Here is a 13,252-nt window from a genome sequence, read left to right on the forward strand (position 1 = left end):
GCCAAGAGATGTGTTGCTAAGAGTTACTCATAAAATGGTCCAGGCTCCCCCGCCCTATCTTACTGTCCTTGGGTAGTCTCCTTACCTTAATCCTGTTAGAGTCGTATTGTTCTTGCATGGACCAGGACGTCTCCTAGGAGGCCTGTTAGCCCGCTGATTGGGAACATCTGCGAAGTTCATGTATATCCCTGCGTGAGAAACACAGCAGTTATCAATAACTAAGAATGCAGCCTCTTTTCTGCTGGCTAAAATCCTTTGGGGCTTTGCTGAACCACGAGCAGCCATCTTTATACATTTTACACACACATTTAATTCTAACATTGTGCTACAGGTGCCTTTGCTCTAGGGGAGAATTTCCCTCTCTAACCAGTCCTCCTCTGCTGAATTCTAAATTTCTCCCAGTCTTCGGGTTTGCTGCTTTTTCTGGCCAATTTATCTGTCTCTTCCTTGGATTTAACACTTTCCTTAATTTCCCTTGTTAGCCACGGTTGAGCCACCTTCCCTTTTTTATTCTTACGCCACACAGGGATGTACAATTGTTGTAGTTCATCCGTGTGCTATTTAAATGTCTGCCATTTCTCCCTTCTCCCACCCAATTGTCCCTTAATTATCCACTATTGTTATGTTTTTAGTGTGTTCTACCATGAAAACTGATACAAAATATTTGTTCAACGTCTCTGCCATTTCCACGTTCTCCATTATTAATACCCCAGTCTCATCCTCTAGGGGACCAACATTTACTATAGCCACTCTTTTCCTTTTTATGAACCTGTCGAAACTCTTGCTATCTGTTTTTATATTTCGTGCTAGTTTACTTTCACAATCTATCTTCCCTCTCAATCATTTTTTTAGTCATTCTCTGCTGGCTTTTAAAAGTTTCCCAATTCTCTGGCCTCCCACTAGTCTTGGCCACATTGTATGCCCTTGTTTTCAATTTGATACTATCCCTTATTTCCTTAGTTAGCCACGCATGGTTATCCTTTCTCTTAGTCTTTCCTTCTCATTGGGATATATTTTTGTTGGGAGTTACGAAATATCTCCCTAAATGTCTGCCACTGCTCATCAACCGACCCATACTTTAATCTATTTTCCCAGTCCACTTTAGCCAACTCTGCCCTCATACTTTGCAGTCTCCTTTATTTGTGTTTGGAACACTGGTTTGAGACCCAACTTTCTCACCCTCCAACTGAATTTGAAATTCAACCATGTTATGGTCACTCATTCCTCGAGGATCCTTTACTACGAGATCATTTATTAATCCTTATACATGATACCAGATCCAAGATAGCCTGCTCCCTGGTTGATTCCGCAACTATCGGAAACTGTTCAAGGAAACTATCCCAGATAAACTCTATGAACTCTTCCTCAAGGCTACCTTGGCCAATTTGCTTTGTCCAATCAATATGAAGATTAAAATCACCCATGATTATTGCTGTTTGAGTTGAGAAATTGTTGCCCAATTATTTGAGTCAGAACTGTAACATTGTTTCCACTATGTCGATGCTTTACAGGGCCCTTACTGTGTAGTCAAACAATTGGTTGCGTGTAGCCTACATTATCACCAGCGACAGGAGAAGGCTGATTTCATAGTCAATCCCTAAGCATTTTTCAGTCTGGCTCCCATTGATAGCATATGTACGGTTTTCGTATGAGTGAATTCTCACACCTTTATTCAAAAGTATTTGGGTGTAATTGTTGCACATGAGAACACCTTTGGCATATTAGTCTGAACCAGCTGATATCGCTTCTACAAAGGGCTCTCCTTTCCCCCCCCCCCCCCCCCACACACCCTTTGAGTTCGTACTATATTGGTATGCTGCAATGGTGTACACAAGATGTGAAATGAAACAAATAATTTATTTGCTAGGGTAGTCTTCATGCTTTAAATGATGTGCATTATCCATATGCCATGATCCTATCCATTTCTCCTCACAGTTCCTGCAAGAACATAGTTTGGAGTGGGACTTGGTGTTAACTAGTTTGTTTTTTAAATTTCGGGTAAGTGCACTGGTACAAAGGTGTAAATCCTGAACATCATACAGTGTGGATTGGTAGACCTTACTGGGCATTGCCTAAATACAGCATCATGAAGACTTTTTAATGTGCATAGTCAATGTATGGTTTTCACTGAACCTGTCAAACTTGGCTATACTTCTTTGGTTGGTGTGGAAGATGTATTTCATTTGAAAAATGAAGAGGACTCTGGTCAAGCAAAACTGACTTTTCATGCGGTTAACATTGCTTTTGTTTTTCTTCAGGCTTTTGACATTACTGCGGAAAAGAACTTTCTAATTACAACGACAAATAGGAAAGAAATCAAAAATCAAAACTTCGGTAAGCTTACTTGAAACTCGGATTGTTCTTCTTGGTGAGATGCAGTGGTCAAATTTTACATCCAGTTGCCTGGCTGAGTGAACAAAAGTCATATGTATCGTACTTGCTGTATGTAGCTTGAATCTGGCCTAAATGACACAAACTATGTCAACTCAAGTAATGGATATTTTGCAGTGAGATTTTAGTAAACTATGAGAAAGCATAGAAATTTACAGCTTGGAAGGAGGCCATTTCGGCCCATTATGTCTGTGCCGGCCAACAAGCGGCTATCCAGTCTAATCCCACTTTCCAGCACTAGGTCCATAGCTCTGCAGGTTACAGCACTTCAGGTGCACATCCAATACTACTTAAATGTGGTGAGGGTTTCTGCCTCTACCACCCTTTCAGGCAGTGAATTCCAGACACCCACACCCCTCTGGGTGAAATATTTCCTCTCAAATCCCCTCTAAACCTTCTACCAATTACTTTAAATTTATGCCCCCTGGTTGTTGACCCCTCTGCAAAGGGAAATAGGCCATTCCTATCCACTATATCTAGGCCCCTGCATTTTCAGTCAGCTTATGAGGACAGGACTGGGCTCGGTTGTAATACCCTTTGTCTATACTCATACACTAAGAGCAGCCACTTGGACAAAGTGCAGCAGTAAGCAATTGCAGTACTGTATCCCAGCAAAAATTAATACATGCAATGTCCTATTATCACTTCATGAATATACATCATAATGAAAAGAATCCATGCTTATTTAGTGGAAATATTTAGGTAGTCAGGCAAGTTTAACATTTTATTCCAATTTCACAATCAATAATTACACATTTTGTTGAACCAAAAACAGTTTCGCATTTTTTTTTCCAACCTTAGATAAAAGTGTCAAAGATGGCACCACCTTGTATATACTTTACTCAGTGGACCAAATACTGCCCTCGGCAACAAAGGAGCGAATTGACTTTCTTCCTCACTATGATACATTGGTTAAAAGTGGCATGTACGAATACTATGCCAGTGAAGGGCAAACTCCTTTGCGTAAGTATATCATTTATACTATATAATTTGAGTAATATGGTGGCAAATAATTCTAGACTGAGATACTGTTGTATATTGATTGCTGTAAAACTTGTTGAACTACTGGAACATTGATTTTTATCAAAATGTAGCCAAACACACAACTAATCTGATTTTTTAAAAACAAACAGCTTTTGCCTTTGCCGAATTGATAGATAATTCATTATCTGCAACAGCCAGCAACAAAGCAATTCGTAACATACAAGTCCGACTGGTGAGTAATATAATATATTAAAAATCTTGCATCTATGCGCACTTCCTGTCAACTTTTCCATTATATGTTCCCATATCCACGTTTATAATGGAAACTGCCTATAATTACTTGTAGTGCTGTAATTATACTCTCCTGCCGATGGCGGTGCTGCAGCCACTTCACTGGGGAGAGGTGTAATTACAGCATAAATTAACAGGCAATTTCCGTAATAAATGCGAATATAGGAATGTATAATGGAAATATGAAAATAAGGGCAGAATTTATTGCAGGGTTATGGGGAAAGAGCTGGGGAGTAACTGGGTTGCTCTTCGAAAGAGCTGGCACAGACTTGATGGGCTGAATGGCTTTCTTTTGTGCTGTACTATTCTATGATTCTATATATGACTTCAAAATAGGGACTGAATTACAGTTGTGTACCCTGGTCCAATTATTTCCCATCCTCCAATCCTGTCTCACCTGCAGATTACAATTGCTCTTAACTCCTCACTTGCAATACCATGGGAAAATGACCAGTACTATTTTTATTTGTAATGCTCCCCAGATTATACACTGATATTCCAATTCTAATGGTCTATTTCTCCTTTTTAGTTGTTTGACGAATCTCAAGGTAAACCAGCAGTAGCTGTAATTGACAACGGGAGGGGAATGACATCTAAGCAGCTTAATAACTGGGCTGTGTATCGGCTGTCCAAGTTCACCAGAACAGATGATGACATAGAAAGGTTTGTTTCCAGATATAGCACAGAAATTCACTTCAGCTTAATACATAATTTTAAGCTGATGAAAGTTACTAACTCAAGTTGCTCATTTTATTGTTTAAATGAGAACTGCCATTATAGAATTAACTATTGTAGCAAATGACCATGAATGATTGCCAAGTACTGTGCTGAGTCCCTGATTGTGGTATTCTTGAAATAGAAACACATATCTCCTATATTCTTTTGGTTTAAAAACTTAGTTGAAAGATTGTCAAGTTTCAGATTGCGCCCTAGAAATAGCAATATAGTCGGAAAGTGTTATCAAAGTAAAGATTTTAGGTCTGCCTACCTTTTTTCAAGACTTTCTGGCTCTGATATCTGGGATCACTTTTATGTAGTTGAGTCCCAAATCCCTATGCTTTGGAGTATCTTGATTAGCCTTGATCTAGGTAAGATCTCAGTTACATGCCCAGGATAATGAACAGAACATTTCTTTCTGTTAATTGCTTTTAGCTGCTGTAATTATACTACACTGACATAGAGTATTACATAATTTAATTGCTTAATAATTTAATAAACAAAAGTTGAACAGGTATAGTAGAAATAGTTTTACCTGTCCTGAAATGAAAACAAAAGAATGTTCAGCTCTTTTGTAGAATAATTGTGTATATATACGCAGCAATTTTTTGTGGTATTGTTTACTACTGCGGAAACTGATACAGGTATGGATTATTTTCTGGAGATTAACAAAGCGACATTCAACTTTATCCGGCTTAACTATCTTCTCAATCTATAAAAGCAAAATACTGCGGATGCTGGAATCAAATAAAAACAGAAAATGCTGGAATTACGCAGCGGGTCAGGCAGCATCTGTGGAGAGAAACAGCTTTAACATTTTAGGTCGATGACCCTTCGTTAGCAGTGCTTAGATTTGACTAATGTGGCTTGGTTGTTGTTTTGAGCCAGTAATTGCAGAGAAAAAAGCCAAAAGGCCGTGCAAGATTGTATTCATTCAAACTTCGTACAAGAATTTTATTGCAATAATTTTTTAAAAATCTCTTGTGTACTATGACTGGATTTAAATGAACAGCCAACAAACTAAATCGAGAGAAATAAAATAATTTTCTCAACCACCATAAAGTTGAGACTCGCATAATGTTCTTCATGAAGGCACCTCCTTCATTTTAATTTGGGTACATTTATAGGTGGGTGAAGACACTGAGGAAAATAGTGACCCTGAATCTTTTACTAAGGGATTGAAAGTATGAATCTAAGGTAAGCCAATCTAGGCCACCCCACCAATTGATTAGGTTGAAAACAACCAAACAGCTGAGCTGGAGGAGGTAAATGTCGCGCTGAAATTTCACCAGTAATGGAGTGGAAATTGGGGCACCTTGAATGCTAATGAGAATTAGTTGTCTTTTGACTCTGTTGCTGCTGTGAACATTGAGAAAGCACTAACATATCGGTAGGAAGGCAAACTAAAGGTCAAAACCTTGTGCTTAAGGTGAGTAATGGTTTATTCTTTTTGTACAATTTCCTCTTTCAACATTTTTTTGGAAAATTATAGTGAGTGCTTGCACTGTCCAACCCAACCTCCTCTAGTTTTCTGAGATGCATACCATCTGGATCTGGTGACATTTCATTATCACAATGAAAATGTTTTGAGTTGTTTTTCTTTGCTTAACATGGAATGTTAGAAAGATGTCAAGAACGGATCAACAATCTGGAGATGAGCCTCATTTTAAAACTTAATGGGCAACTTGTTATTACTGCATGGTGCCTGGTGCACTTTAAATATCCGGTGATAACACTACCACAGTAGTGGAAATTAATTAAATACATTATAGATGGCAGGGCAGGCGATGTGCTACTGCTGCAACATGTGGGAGCTGGTGGACACCACCGCAACAACATCTGTAGTGAGTGTCTGCAGCTCGAGGAACTTTGGCTCCGCCGAGGTTGAATTAGCATTGGAGGAGCCTCAGCCCTTGCAATTGTCTAACCGGTCGGTACGAGATTCTTGCTCCCTGTGTGGATGAGAGCAGGGACTGTAGGGAGGATGAGCAAACTGACCGCAGCACCATGGTATAGGGGACCATTCAAGTGGGGGGAGTAAAAAATGTTAGTGGTAGGGGACAGTATCATTAGGGGGATAGATACGGTTCTCTGCAGCTGAGAGCGAGAGTCCCGAAGGTTGTGTTGCCTGCCCGGTGCCAGGGTTAAGGACATCGCCTCAGGGCTGGAGAGGAACTTGGAGTGGGTCCACGTGGGTGCCAACGACATAGGTAGGACAAAGAGAGAGTATGAGCAGCTAGGGGCTAAATTTAAAAAGCAGAACCACAAAGGTAATAATCTTTGCAATACTACTTGAGCCACAAGCAAATTTGCATAGAGTAAATAAGATCAAAGAGATAAACGCGTGCTCAAAGACTGGTGTGGGAGAAATGGGTTTTGGTTCATGGGGCACTGGCACCAGTACTAGGGTAAGAGGGAGCTATGTTGGGACATGCTTCACTTCAACCATGCTGTGAGACTAGGGTCCTGGCGAATCGAATAACTAGGGCTGTAGAGAGGGCTTTAAACTAAATAGTGGGGGGGAGGGTTCAGGTGAGTGGAAATTTAAAAAGTCAAAGCAAGGAGAAGGCAATAGAGCAGGGTAGCACTGGGGGAAATGATAACCAGAGCATGACAGGAAGGAACAGAATGTATCAACATATGAGATACAAGTGGGGTCAAAGCAGGGAAAAATGGTTCAAAAAAACAAAATTAAAAGCTCTTTATCTAAATGCACGCAGCATTTGTAACAAAATAGATGAGTTGATGGCACAAATGGGTATGATCTGATAGCCATTACAGAGACGTGATTGCAAGGTGACTAAGGCTGGGAATTAAATATTATGGAGTATTTGACAAATCGGAAGGATTTCTGCCTGGAATGGAGAATCTTAGTTTTGAGGACAGATTGGATAGGCTAGGTTTGTTCTCATTGGAACAGAGGAGACCTCATTGAGGTGTACAAAATATAGAGGGGCCTGGACATAGTGGATAGTAAGGGCCTATTTCTATTGGTGGCGGGGTCTATTATGAGGGGGCATAGTTTTAAGGTGGTTGGTGCAAGATTTAGAGGGGATTTGGGAGGCGGGGGTTCTTTATGCAGAGGGTTATAGGGATCTGGAACTCACTGCCTGAAAGAGTGGTGGATGTAGAAACCATCACCACGTTTAAAAGATGATTGGATGGACACTTAAAGTGCCGTAACCTGCAGGGTTACGGACCTAGAGCTGGTAATTGGGATTAGACTGGATAACCTCTTGTTGGCCTGCGCAGATATAATGGTAAGTACTGCAGGAATCGAATACGGCCAGCTGATTTCCTGGACTAATTTCAATTGCCTGGATGGGTCGGAGAGGAATTTTCCCAGATTTATTTTCCCTAAATTGGCCTGGGTTTTTATCTGGTTTTTGCCTCTCCCAGGAGATCACATGGCTCCGGCTGGGGTGGAGTGTAGATTGTTTCAGTGTAAGGGTGTCGTAGTTGTGTGGAGCGGACTGGTTGGGCTGGATGCTCTTTACCTTTCCGTCATTGTTCATAGGTTTATATGTAATCTTCAGGGCTGCTGACCGAGGGTCGTGCGGCTCTTTATCGACTGGCGCGGACATGATGGGCCGAAATGGCCTCCTTCGCGCTGTAAATTTCTGTTTCTATGAAAGACAGAAATGAAAAGGAGATGGGGTAGCTCTGTTAATAAAGGATGAGATCAGTGCAGTAGTGAGAAATGATATTGGCTTAGAAGATCAAGATGTAGAATCAGTTTGGCTGGACATAAGAAATAATAAGGGGAAGAAGTCACTGGTGGGCATAGTCTATAGGCATCCGAACAGTAGCGACACCGTTGGACGGAGTATAAATCAAGAAATAATGGAGGCTTGTAAAAAAGAAATGGCAATAATCATGGGAGATTTTAATCTTATTGATTGGACAAATCAAATTGGCCAAGGTAACCTTGAGGAAGGGTTCATAAAGTGTATCCGGGATGGTTTCCTTGAACAGTACGTTACGGAACCATCTAGGGAGCAGGCTATCTTAGATTTGGTACTGTGCAATGAGACAGGATTAATAAATTATCTAGTAAAGGATCCTCTAGGAAAGAGTGATCATGGCATGGTTGAATTTCAAATTCAGTTGGAAGGTGAGAAAGTTGGTTCTCAAACCAGTATCCTAAGCTTTAAATAAAGGAATAAAGGCAGAGTTAGCTAAAGTGGACTGGGAAAATAGATTAATGTGTAAGACGGTTGATGAGCAGTGGCGGACATTTAAGAAGATATTTCATAACTCTCAACAAAAAATATATTCCAGTGAGAAGGAAAGACTTTGAGAAGGGATAACTAACTAAGGAAATAAGGAATGGTATCAAATTGAAAACAATGGCATACAAAGTAGCCACGATTAGTGGGAGGCCAGAGGATTGGAAAACTTAAAAAAAAACTGCAAAGGACGACTAAAACAATAATAGAGATGGAAGATAGATTGAGAGTAAACTAGCAAAAAATATAAAAACAGATAGTAAGAGTTTCTACAGGTATATAAAAAGGAAGAGAGTGATTAAGTAAATGTTGGTTCCTTAGAGGATGAGACTGGGGAATTAATAATGGGGACCAGGGAATTGGCAGGGACTTTCAATAAATATTTTGTATTGGTCTTCACGGTAGAAGACACTAAAAGCATACCAATAGTGGATAATCAAGGGGCTATAGGGAGGTGGGTAATTAATTCAATGTCTATCACTAAAGAAGTAGTTCTCGGTAAAATAATAAGACTAAAGGTGGACAAGTCCCCTGGATCTGTTGGCTTGCATCCTGGAGTCTTAAAAGAAGTGGCTGCAGAGATAGTGGATGCATTAGTTGTAATCTCCCCAAATTCCCTGGATTCTGGTGAGGTCCCAGCGGATTTGAAAACCGCAAATGTAACGCCCCTATTTATTAAAAAAAAACTATAGACCAGTTAGCTTAATATCTGTCGTTGGGAAAAATGCTGGAGTCCATTATTAAAGAAGCAGTAGCAGGACATTTGGAAAAGCATAATGCAGTCAAGCAAAATCAGCATGGTTTTATGAAATGGAAATCATGTTTGATAAATTTGCTGGAGTTCTTTGAGGATGTAACGAGCAGGGTGGTTAAGGGGGAACCAGTGGATGTAGTGTATTTGGATTTCCAGAAGGCATTCGATAAGGTGCCACAAAAGATTACTGCACAAGATAAAAGCTCACGGGGTTGGGGGTAATATATTAGCTTGGATAGTGGATTGGTTAACTAACAGAAAACAGAGTGTGGGGATAAATGGGTCATTTTCTGGTTGGCAAACGGTAACTAGTGGGGTGCCACAGGGATCGGTGCTAGGGCCTCAACTATTTACAGAGGGACCTGGTGCTCCTTGTGCATGAAACACAAAAAGTTAGTATGCAGGTACAGCAGGTAATCAGGAAGGCAAATGGAATATTGGCCTTTATTGCAAAGGGGATGGAATATAAAAGCAGAGAAGTCCTGCTGCAACTGTACAGGGTATTGGTGAGGCCACACCTAGAGCACTGCGTACAGTTTTGGTCTCCGTATTTAAGAAAGAATATACTTGCATTGGAGGCAGTTCAGGGAAAGTTCACTAGATTGATTCCTGAGATGAAGGGGTTGAGTAGGTTAGGCCAATACTCATTGGAGTTTAGAAGAATGAGAGGCGATCTTAATTGAAACATATAAGATACTGAGGGGGCTCGACGAGGTAGATGGAGAGGCTGTTTCCCCTCGTGGGGGAATCTAGAACTAGGGAGCATAGTTTCAGAATAAGGGGTCGCCCATTTAAAACTGAGATGAGGAGGAATTTCTTCTCTGAGGGTTGTAAATCTGTGGAATTCTCTGCCCCAGAGGGCTGAGGAGGATGGGTCATTGAACATATTTAAGGTGAGATCGACTGATTTTTGAACGATAAGGGAGTGAAGGGTTACATAAAAACATATAAATTTACAGTGCAGAAGGAGGCCATTTCGGCCCATCGTGTCCACGCCAGCAAACACAGAGCCACATGGCCCTCGGTCAGCAGCCCTGAAGGTTACATATAAACCTATGAACAGTGAACGATGGCCAGGTAAAGAGCATCCGGCCCAGCCAGTCCGCCCCATACAACTATGACATCCCCTGTATCGCAACATTTTACATTCCACCCCATGCGATCTCCTGGGAGAGGCAAAAAAAACAGATAAAAACCCAGGCCAATTAGTTGGAGGGAGAAATCTAGGAAAATTCCTCTCCGACCCATCCAGGCGATCAAAACTAGTCCAGGGGATCACTCTGGCGGTATTAGATTCCCTGAAGTACTTACCATCGTATCTGCGCCAACCAACAAGAGGTTATCCAGTCTAATCCCACTTATCACCTCTAGGTCCTTAATCCTGCAAGTTACGGCACTTCAAGTGCCCATCCAAGCACCTTTTTAAATGTGGTGAGTGTTTCTGCCTCTACCACCCTTCCAGTGAGTTCCAGACCCCCCCAACCCTCTGCGTGAAGAAGCTTCCCCTCAAATCCCCCCCTAAACCTTCCACCAACCTCCTTAAACCTGTGCCCCCTCGTAATTGACCTGTCCACCAAGGGAAATAGGCCCCTGCTATCCACTATATCCAGGCCCCTCAAAATTTTATATACCTCAATGAGGTCTCCTCTCAGCCTCCTCCGCTCCAAGGAGAAAAACCCAGCCTATCCAATCTGTCCTCATAGCTAAGATTCTCCATTCTAGGCAGCATCCTCGTGCATCTCCTCTGCACCCTCTCCATCTCTCTCTTGCTTCACTCAACAGCCTGGGATGCATTTCATCTGGGCCTGGGGACATCCACTTTCAGAGCAGTAAACCCTCCTTTCACTGTTTATTTCATCCAGAATTTCACACTCCTCCTTGATAGCAGTATCTGCATTGCCCCTTTCCTTTGTGAAAACAGATGCAAAATATTCATTAAGAACCATACCAACATCTTCTGCTTCCACACATAGAAAACCCTCATGGTCTCTAATAGGCCCTACCCTTTCTTTAGTTATCCTCTTGCTCTTTGGGTTTTCCTTGAATTTACTTGCCAAGAATTTTTCTGCTCTCTCAGCATTCCTAATATCCTTTTTAATTTTACCTCTGAATTTTCTATATTCCTCCAGAGATTCTACAGTATTTAGCTGTTGGTATATGACATAAGCTTACCTTTTTTTCTTTATCCTCCCCTGTAAGTTTCTAGACATCCAGGGGTTCTAGAATTGTTATTCCCACCCTTTTTCTTTTAAGGGCACATGTTTGGCCTGAGCGCTCCGGATCTCCTCCTTGAATACCTCCCACTGTTCCGGCACTGATTTACCTTCAAGCAGCTGTTTCCAGTCCACTGTGACCAAATCACTTCTCAACTTAGCAAAGTTAGCTTTTCCCCAATTTGGGACTTTTATTCCTGATCTATCCTTGTCCTTATCCATAATTACCTTGAATTTTAGTGAATTATGGTCACTGGCACCCAAGTGCTCTTCCACTGATGCCCCTTCCACCTGCCCAGCTTCATTCCCCAAAACAAAATCCAAAATCGCCCCCTCCTGTGTTGGACTTGTTATTTACTGTCTAAAAAAGTTATCTTGAATGCATTTTAAGAATTCCACACCCTCTATACCTTTCACACTATATTTGTCCCAATCAATATTAGGATAGTTGAAATCCCCTACTATTACTGCCCCATGGTTTTTGGACCACAGAAATTTGCCTACATATTTGCTCTTCTATCTCCCTCCCACTGTTTGGGGGTCTATAATACAGGTGTGGCAGCAGTGAGATCCCCCCTTTTTTATTTTTCAGTTCGACCAATATCGCCTCATTTGATGATCCCTCGAACATATCATCCTGCCTCACAGCTGCAATAGTTTCTTTAATCAATACCGTGACACCATTTCACCCCCCCCTTTTTTTACCCCTTCTCTGTCCTGTCTAAAAATCCTATAACCAGGAATATTGAGCTGCCAAATCTTGCCCCTCTTTCAGCCATGTCTCTAATGGCTATAATGTCATACTCCCAATTGTCTGCCTGTGGTCTCAGCTCATCTGCCTTATTCGCTGTACGCCTTGCATTGAAGTATATACCATTTAGCACAGGAAGACCTCCTTGATCACTATTTACTAACTTTTGTTTCCTCTGTCTTACAGATTCACTTTCTACATTCTTGCTTTCCAATTTCAGCTTTACTTCCTTCCCTATTGAATTTGTTCTCAGGTTCCCATCCCCCTACTAAGCTAGTTTAAACTCTCCCCAACAGCACTAGCAAAACTCCCCGTGAGGATATTGGTCCTGGGTTATGGGGAGCAGGCAGGGAATGGAGCTAAGCTCAAGACCAGATCAGCCAGGATCTTATTGAATGGCAGAGCAGACTCACGGGGGCAAATGGCCTACTCCTTTTTTTTATGTTCTTAAATTAAACTGAATTTACTTTTCTCTCACATTTTGGATTTTGCTTACCCTTTATGCTCAACCTAGTGTTTTTCAGCAATGCAGTCTCTTGGGTTAAGAGCCAAAGTTAATATTGAAATTACTTATCTACCCTATGTAATGTTGAGCAACATAGTTGACTATAAAAAAAATTATAAGAATTCCTAGATGGTATGGGGTTATAACTCTGCATATTGTACAATAATTGCTCTTCATTGTTAAAATTGCAATGTGAAGCCATATTGACCTGCATTCAAACAATTGAGGAAAGCTTTACTTTGTTCACTTTTAAGTTCTGAATTTCAAGGAACATTTTAAACTTGTTTTTCTTCGCGATTAGTCATAGGAGCTACTTCTCCTCATTAAACAGCTTACTTGAAGGTCAGTTTAAAGGCAAAACTGTGCTCAGGTTACCGCTAAAAGTCATTTTAGATATAATGGAAGCATTTGGAGATT

General features: G+C 41.1%; 1 protein-coding gene across 1 annotated transcript in view; it reads left to right on the forward strand.

Moving 5' to 3' along the window:
* The window catches only part of smchd1 (structural maintenance of chromosomes flexible hinge domain containing 1), a 302,280-nt gene that overhangs the window by 34,442 nt on the left and 254,586 nt on the right, over nucleotides 1-13,252 (forward strand). The window contains exons 2-5 of the mRNA XM_070893027.1: nucleotides 2,259-2,334; nucleotides 3,193-3,354; nucleotides 3,525-3,607; nucleotides 4,196-4,329. Of these exons, the coding sequence (XP_070749128.1) occupies nucleotides 2,259-2,334; nucleotides 3,193-3,354; nucleotides 3,525-3,607; nucleotides 4,196-4,329 (455 nt within the window). The remainder of the gene's footprint in view (nucleotides 1-2,258; nucleotides 2,335-3,192; nucleotides 3,355-3,524; nucleotides 3,608-4,195; nucleotides 4,330-13,252) is intronic.

This window comes from Pristiophorus japonicus, chromosome 1, assembly GCF_044704955.1.
Source record: "Pristiophorus japonicus isolate sPriJap1 chromosome 1, sPriJap1.hap1, whole genome shotgun sequence".
Classification (NCBI taxonomy): Eukaryota; Metazoa; Chordata; class Chondrichthyes; family Pristiophoridae; genus Pristiophorus; species Pristiophorus japonicus.